Raw genomic sequence first — 9,056 nt, 5'->3', positions numbered from 1 at the left:
GCGTGCAATAGAACCTATAGTACTTACCTCTGCAGAAGCAAAAGATCCATGCTCTATATGCTTAGCTGATATTTCAGAAGCGGTGGCTACACATTGCAAGCATATATTTCATAAAGAATGCATAGAGGAATGGGCTAAAAACTCAAGCATATGTCCAATGTGCAGACAATCATTGCAATGATTTTGAAAACTTTGTAAAATTCTATATATGATTATTGATTTAAGCCTACATCAAATGACCTAATGTTCAGTCAAGCGTCTAATAAATAGACAATCAGAGGTTTAAAGAATTTTGTATAATAAAGGTACAAAAAGCAAGCGTGACCAGCATCGAAAGGTCCTGCAGTCGCGTGTCACCTAGGTGACAGCCGTGCCTGTTTCTAACTCTCTCCATTTTATTCCTAATATCCATTTTTTTTTAAATCCCAAGGATTTTAAAAACTTTAAATTCTAGGATTTTTCCATCTTTTGACAAAAAATGCCAGGGCGAAAATTCTGGGCCAGAACCCCCATATTACATACTACTGACTCTATAAGATTCTGATGCATATTAAAGCTACAAGCTAACTTCAAATCATTTTATTTTACCTTGTTAAAGTTTTTTGAATTATTTAGTTGAAGTGCCTCAGAACTGTCTGCTTTGATAGCATTCATTGGACTGCCTTATATATATACTTCACTTTATATAGGCTCACTTACACAGTTGTATAAGCATACGACATACTGACTTATATGAAATTTATTAGCTCAACATTCTGGCAAATTTGATCTGTTCGAAAACTAGAGTAAACTATGTTCACATGGTGAATAGATGAGCTCTGGTGATGAGCATTTATTGAATGGAGACATCTACATGCACTATACATGACTTCTACAGTTCTACATCGAATGTAGACTTCTAACACTAATCATGGCTCACCAGTTCTTCGTCTATAGCCTGTGTTTTGACATGGTATATACAAACAGTGCTGCAGTAATGTGGTTGTGTTAATAAAATTTATCAGTAAAATTTCATGTGTAACAGGACAGACAGTACAATGTCAAGGCAGATACAGCATTAGCACCTTACAATAATAAAACATATTTGATCTGTTCGAAAACTAGAGTAAACTATGTTCACATGGTGAATAGATGAGCTCTGGTGATGAGCATTTATTGAATGGAGACATCTACATGCACTATACATGACTTCTACAGTTCTACATCGAATGTAGACTTCTAACACTAATCATGGCTCACCAGCTCTTCGTCTATAGCCTGTGTTTTGACATGGTATATACAAACAGTGCTGCAGTAATGTGGTTGTGTTAATAAAATTTATCAGTAAAATTTACATGTGTAACAGGACAGACAGTACAATGTCAAGGCAGATACAGCATTAGCACCTTACAATGATAAAACATAACGCCAACACAACAGCCTTTTTAGGAGACACAATAAGCAAAACAAATGCATGAAAATATATATATACTGAAAAATATGCTAGATAATGCTGGATAATGTGGATAATAATGTAGGTAGGTATAATGTTAATTTAATGCAAGCATGACATAACAATAAGACAATGTTAATCAACGCAACACTTGTGGATAGACAACATTTTTTGTTTTTCTGTCGGGTGTATGAACATACAGTTTTCGGCTTGTGCCTACTCTTGAGCAGGCAACATACAGCTGGCCATGGCTAAAGCAAGGGGACAGTAAGTCGATACCGGCTACTTTGAGGGATTGACCTTGCGACTTTTTGATGGTCATAGCAAAGCAGACTCTGATGGGGAACTAAATCCATTTAAATTCAAATGGTAGATCGGTCGGAATAATTGGGATCCTTGGAATAAAAACGTATTCTCCTCTACCAGATACTGAAATGATTTTGGCCTAACTTACGTGCGAAAGCATTTGCGTAACAATTAGCCGAGTGCCATTACATAACTTTGAAGGATTGAGGTTGCGAAGAAGCATGATCGGTGTTCCTATCTTTAGCTGCAATTTGTGAGCAGGAAGTCCGGGCAAGTCCAGTGAATATAAGAATTCCACAGGATATTCTACAGCAGCGTCATCAGTCAACGACGTATCAACAGAAGTGAAGGTTTTTGAATTACCAGGTAGTTGGGCTAAAAACTGTGAGTTTATGGCAGCAGCTGCATCATTCTGGGGCAAAGAATAGCTCGCTCAGATAACCAATCAACATCTTGGAACCTCTGTCGCAGATTAGGGTAAACGTTCTCTTGAAGTTGCTCAGTTGAATCCACAAAAGTGCCGTAGCCATCAAGAGACACCAAACCATCTTTAGCACTGACTGGCAAACGCCCTTGACCAATACGCAGCAGTCGAGCAGCAAAATGTGCACTTGTTTCATCACAAAGAATAGCGGCACGCATGTTTCGTGTCAAATGCAGCTGCACAACAGACGGCCACAAAAATGATGATTTGATAAATGCATTTATCTCATCAGCAGGTGTGCCTCTTTGTATGACAGGCAATGTTTGGCGAAAATCTCCAGAAAGTAAAAGAGTTACCCCACCGAAAATTCTATTATTTTCACGCAAGTCCTTTAGGGCAAGGTTTAGAGCTTCAAATGCGAGCTTGTGCAACATTGTGCACTCATCCCACACAATAAGAACGCATCGTTGCAGAAGTCGGGCAGTTCCGCTGTTCTTTTTGATATTGCACACAGGACTCTTAGTTCTGGCCAAATTAAGAGGCAGTTTCAGTGCTGAATGCGCAGTGCGGCCACCAGGGAGTAAAGTAGCTGCAATGCCAGATGAAGCTACGGCTAAAGCAATTTTTCCAGACTCTCGTACTTTCGCCAATATAAGATTAGTGACAAAGGTTTTGCCGGTCCCACCTGGTGCGTGAAGAAACACCATACCGCACTGTTTTGTTCAATTTTCTCTAAAACTGTGTTATATGCAGCTCTTTGCTCTTCCAGCAGCAGCGGTTCATTGGTTTCAACATGGCAACGGAGCTCTTCACGGTCATATGCTGTTTCGCGTAATATTTCCCTGCAAACAACAGGTTGCTCCACTCTAACAGGCCTGGGAAGTCCATAAACTGAGAGGTTGTTGTTTGTGACCTCAAGCACTTGGTCCTCGATAAATATAAGAGCAATATTAAACATTCTATCTGTGAACTGCAGTTGTTGATCCTGAAGCAGTTGTCGCTCATGAAACAGAATGTCTTCAGCCAAATGTTCCTTAAACTCTTGCCACAGCTGAAGAGGGTGAAAAAGCTGGCAGGTGCTCAACATAATAGCAAACAGCTTGCGCAGTTGGGCAGGTGACCGTACAGTTGCAGCATCTTCCAAGGCCTCCCTCCACTGTGCATCATCTTCCAATAGCCCCAAACGTCTGCATGCTTCATGGAAAGTAGCACAGACATGACCTTCAACAGTTCTCAAATGCTGAAAGGACATTGGTTGATGATTCAAAGAAAGAAACATTCACGATTGTTGGGGTGAACAGTGTATACCCGTGCTAAGGCATCAGTTTGATATATGCCAGGATGATCAGGCACTGCAGCTCCATGAACTCGTCTCTTTTAGCATTTTGTGGATGCGTCAAAGGTGTAATAGGCTGGCAATTGGCAGTAGAGAAGCGTCTTGGCAAAATCATCAAGTGTACAAAGCTTGAAAAAGGCGGTAAGGGTAGTTTCACATGGATCTAGAAGTTGTTGCTGAAGATTTGCTTCAGTGAAATACACTCTCTGGCCATTCTCAAGATGGACACTCAGATGCTAGACAGTCGGGTGTCGTGCATGAATAAGGTGACTGAAGATGCGCCACATTGCTTCATTTGCACTGATGTACTGTTCACTCTCATAGCGAGCTACTTCATCAACCTGTGCTCCATCTCTTTCCAAGCCAAACACTGCTTGATCACTACCCTTATTGACATAATTATTTGCAAATGTATTTGATAGATTTCACTGAGTTGCAAAATTCGACATTGATGTGTGCATTGAATACTTTGGACAGCAAAGGGCAGTAAGGCACTATCCATCTATTTTCCAAAGTGATGCCGTAGGCCCCTCCAACAGCTCGCAATGTGTGTTGTTTGGTGAAACCTCCATCATCAGCGGAACGATGACGATACAATGGATACCCATCTATGCCAGTAACTGTGTATTTAATGAGAGCCTTAGGGTACTTCTAGTCTAGGAGCAGAGCAACTCAATTGTGAGTTGTTATTACTTTTCTCAACTTATGCAATATGGTGCGTGTAAAAGATTTTTCAATATTTATTTATTGCCTGTTTGAATGTTGCACTCTGTAACCTCGTAACTTATGTACTTTCATGCTTAAATTACATCTCATCAAATGGCGGGGGGGGGGGGGGGGGGGAGGGGGCGTAATAAACAAGCCAATCACTGTTGCCATTGTGACAAGGAATTTCACAAACTGTGATTGGATAATTGAAATAAAACGTCATAATCCGCCAGTTTGTTTAGTAATAGCGGCCAAAACTAGGACCGTGTGTTGCTTGCCCGAGCGACTAACCTCAAGTGATTTAGTAGTTGTATCACCTCAACAGATAAAAACGGTAACTGAGCGTGTTGACCATTATAAGTTCAACTATCTGGAATTATTTACAACTATTGCTAGGAAAGTAGAACTAATTATTTTCATGATCAAACCGAAGACCTCGTTCGTTCACCACGATAGCCATTATTTCATTGTCGTTGAATATCAAGAACGATGTCCATATTAATATGATGATTCAATCACTATTGACTGATAATAAACTTTAAGTAACTAACGAATGTCATCACCGACCAGATTTTACATGTGATGTGGTTAAATATTCCATTGTATCTTGTTGTTTTGTTTGTGTAAATTTGATGATCTGGTCTCCTACTAATCATGCAGCTTGTCCCACAAATCTCGGCTGGAGTGAAGACGACGATGAGATTTCTGTGCAGTGGTTTCCTGATGGACACAGAGCTATTCTCAGGCAGTTTTTCCATTGGACTAGTTGCTCATGCAAAAATAGTAGATGTGAAAGTCGATGATGATGCAAAACTGCATCTTTAGCTTGCACAAGTGTCTGTGTAGACTGCAGCAAAGAAATGAACGATGAGGTTGAAGATGGTAATTATATAGACAGTGATGATGAGCTTTAAGATTCTATTTAATAGTTTGGTTAAATACTTTGCAATATGCTTTCTAGAATAAATTGAGTGTTTTTGATGTATCATGATAAACCATAGATATGTATATACCTAGATTGGCCAATAATTGCTATTCCCATCGATTGCTTTGTCAGACCTAAATGGCACGACGTAACGTCACTGTATTGTACCTCATGCTTGACTGCACTGCTGTTTACAATGAATCTAATGGGAAGAAGGTAACAAAATTACATTTATATTCACATAAAAGCCTTCTTGGATACATAATCCAGTAAACTAAAGCAATTATGTGATAATATCTGATAACCACCATAGATTAAAACTATAAAAGCTATGAATTGTTGCACACAAATCATGAGCCATTATGGCTTTATTTGCAACCCTCTCTTATCCCATTCTCATCTCCCAGTCATGTTTAGTTCAGCATATTAGTCTATTTACCTAGCCAAGGTCTGGCTCTTAGAGTGGGTGGGCTATTTCCCCTCCTCTCTCCATTCCCCTTCTCTCTTTCCCCCTTCTAACTTATTCTTTGGAGAAGGGGAAAAGAGAGAATGGGGATAAGAGAGAGTTGCAAATAAAGCCATGATAGCCCATGATTTGTGTGCAACAATTCATAGCTTTTATAGTTTTAATCTATGGTGGTTATCAGATATTATCACATAATTGCTTTAGTTTACTGGATTATGTATACAAGAAGGTTTTTATGTGAAAGTAAATGTAATTTTGTTACCTTCTTCCCATTAGATTCATTGTAAACAGCAGTGCAGTCAAGCGTGAGGTACAATACAGTGACGTTACGTCGTGCCATTTAGGTCTGACAAGGCAACCGATGGGAATAGCAATTATTGGCCAATCTAGGTATATATATCTATGTGATAAACAGACTGTGTACATGGGTAAATATGCTATATAATATAATAATCATACAATGATTCAAAATACCCATACAAAGTCCTATGATATTAATTATTCTCCATAAAGTTAGTTGTCATCGAACATACTGCACCAATATTGTTTTTGCACACTACCTGTACAATAAATCTAAAAGTAAGCAAAAAATTTTGCATATAATTGTCAGTTTAATAAAAAAGAAATGACATGTACCAACGGAAAGTACTGAGAGAAGCATAATAAATACTTTATGCTTGTCATGAGTCGCCCAGCAATATAATAATTTAATTTAAAATATTAAACATTAAATTCGTTAGTTTGTCTGCGTCACAACCAGTGTACCCAATGAGGTATACAGCATAGCCGGTCAATCAATAGTTGTACAGGTCCCATTGTGAAGAGTATGAAGAGCGTTCCTGTCAGACCAGTGGATACGATGATGATGAGAAATGTCTGTCATATTGAGTCCCTGGCGGCTGACTACAAAAAAAAGAATCACCTCCATTACATACAATGAGTACGAAATTGTCATAAAGACATATAAGAGCTTACGTTTATGGTGCAATATTTATCCATTATAACCTATCAGAAAGAATGATCTAGCAAATCTTGTAGGTATAAATGTAAAACTTGAAAATAGGAAGAGATAAAAGACTGATTTTGATGTGTAAGCAATGTGCATAGCCCTACATGAAAAGAATAAAAGTACACCCTTCAGCTCTCGCCACAACAATATTTAGTTAACTCATACATCGCACACTTTTGTAAGGTAATAATTGATATGTGAGCACTATAATAATAATAATAATACAATATAACTCGATAGATTAAAATACAACGAAATATGTATTAATATACAATATCGCACAACATAATGCCACACATAAATCATATAAAACAATTTAATGCAATGCAGTTCAATACAATACAACACAATACAGTTATTATAATACAATACACCAGAATATAATGTAATAACACAATAATACAGTATAAGTTCTGCATGACACTATATAAAGATTTAAAACTAACCAAAACATCAGTTACATAATAATCATACAGTTGCATGAAGGTACTACACGTTGTCTTGAAATTGGCTTGACGTTTTAAAGAGCAATACAGTCTACAATTTTGTAAATAGGCGAGATAAGTCTTAATAATGATCAGCAGAGGCTTGCTGTATAACAAATACTCCAATATTACTGGTTTATTCAAAAAATACACAAGAGGTATTTTACATGTATTTATGAAGCCCAATAATTTAAGTAGCTAACAATGTTATGTAGTGCTGCCGTCTCAGCCTAAAAAAATTAAACAAAGTGAATTAAGCAATTGAGTGTATAAAACACTGAGTGTCAATGCATATGACAGAAAGTGGTTTGTTGTATAGTTTATGACCAATATGTAAAATATGGACTGAGAAGTTTGACAATGATTCATTATAATCAACACTTATCACTTATTGATCCAGCTGACTGTGGTAAACACCGACAAACAATACTCTAGCAAGAAACTGTTTTGTTTTGAAAAAGCATGATTAGGTGAAGGAAACGCAAGATTTTTAATGAAGCAATGCATTTAATCTTCAATTGTTGAATCGTTTGATTATTTATCGAAGTATTAAGTAAAACAATCTGCTATCATCTCACCTGTGATGGAAACGTGCGTTACCATCTCCTTTTTCTGATTGTCGTTAGAGTTGTATTCTCTTTTTCCTTTATGTAGTCACGCCCCTAGAGGAGGCTGGCCCTTGCCACCTCATTTACATATTTGATTGTATTTAAGGCCGAGCTTCGGCTCAGTTAAATCGTTCAATACATGCTTTGCATTTGGACCCACACTCTTCTGTTACCTTGCGCAATAACAGAATCACACTGAGCACTTACTTACTCCAAGCCTCAGTCGACGGACTGTGCTTTGGGAGTAGAGTTATAGAAACACTGTCGACCCCGTCGACCTCAGGTCGACCCTGTCGAACGAGCATAATATCCCCCAGGGAGCAATTCCTGGTGTAAGGTGGTTGAAGTAGACCGGTGGTGTAAGTCGACCTAGTCGCCTCCGCGTGTTGGTCAACGGGCAACCCTTACACGGCCCCTGTGGAGAGTGAATGCAGACCGGTAGAGTAAGTCGACCCAGGTCGCCTCTACGTGTTGGTCGCAGGAACCAACACACTGGTGGCAGCAGTGGGATTTGACTACGGACTTCCAAGATAAACCTAGTAACCATGCCAAGCAGCCGACGGAGTGCTACCAGAGATCTGGCTGAGGCAGAGTTACACCAGGTCGACCAGATTGGTCAACTAACAGAGGCTATTACTAGAGCCTTACGAATACCCAGGGAGGAAGCTAGCTTCAAGCCTCCGAAGTTTGATGGGAGTGAAGATGTAGAGTTATTCATCTCCCAGTTCGAAGAGGTTGCGGAAGCTAATGAGTGGAGTGAGAAGGCCACGCTCCTCCACCTGCGGGAGACCCTGAAGGAGGGAGCCAGAAGCTGTAGTCGAGGGGACTCACCTGCCTCCATCTTTTCGGCTTTACGCACGAAGTACGGGCTCTCCCCGAGAGAGGCTAAGAGTAGGCTCCACCTCAAGAGGGAACCAAAGACGAGCCTCCAAGAACATGCCACAGAAATGGAGCGTCTGGTGAAGATAGCGTACGCTGACCTTCCAGACTCCTACCAGTCCAGTATGGCCATGGATGCGTTTTCTCTGACCCTGGGAAACACGTCCCTCCAACGCCATCTGTTAGCAATGAAGGCCCAGAGCTTTGAGGAAGCAGTGCAGGCAGGGAATGAGTTCCTGCAAATCCAGCCCACTCTTCCTCGGCCTGGTGCCCGACCCCTAATAATGACGGTGGAGGAGGAGGAGGCTAACCCCGCTACAGTCGCCCCCGTCCATTTGGATCCCCCATCAGCCACTCTGAAAGACGTCCTGATGGCTATAAAAGGATTAGCGGACGGACTAAGGGAAGGAAAGCTGTTGGGACAACGGGGAGTGGAGAGGAAGGGACCAAATTGTTGGGGTTGCGGCCAGATAGGGCA

General features: G+C 40.0%; 1 protein-coding gene across 1 annotated transcript; it reads right to left on the bottom strand.

Annotated features, from left to right (window-relative positions):
* Window positions 1–2,128: 2,128 nt before the first annotated feature.
* LOC137402504 (uncharacterized) lies at window positions 2,129–8,757 on the bottom strand. Its single transcript, XM_068089004.1, has 3 exons — window positions 8,680–8,757; window positions 2,877–3,402; window positions 2,129–2,751 (listed from the first exon to the last, which is right to left on the bottom strand). The coding sequence occupies exons 1-3, from the start codon at window positions 8,755–8,757 to the stop codon at window positions 2,129–2,131; spliced, it is 1,227 nt and encodes a 408-aa protein (XP_067945105.1).
* Window positions 8,758–9,056: the final 299 nt, after the last annotated feature.

This window comes from Watersipora subatra, chromosome 8 (genome assembly GCF_963576615.1).
Source record: "Watersipora subatra chromosome 8, tzWatSuba1.1, whole genome shotgun sequence".
NCBI lineage: Eukaryota > Metazoa > Bryozoa > Gymnolaemata > Cheilostomatida > Watersiporidae > Watersipora > Watersipora subatra.
The sequence above is the reverse complement of the archived record's forward strand: the minus strand, read 5'-3'. Positions and strand labels throughout refer to the sequence as shown.

Excerpts from the sequence above, each read along its gene's own strand:
- LOC137402504 (XM_068089004.1), bottom strand. The coding sequence starts at position 8,757 with ATGGCGTTGGAGGGACGTGTTTCCCAGGGTCAGAGAAAACGCATCCAT. Across the intron at positions 3,403-8,679 it reads GACTGGTAGGAGTCTGGAAG|CATTTGAGAACTGTTGAAGG; the intron begins GTCAGCGTACGC and ends ATGTCCTTTCAG. Across the intron at positions 2,752-2,876 it reads AGAGAAAATTGAACAAAACA|CTACTTTACTCCCTGGTGGC; the intron begins GTGCGGTATGGT and ends CTGGCATTGCAG.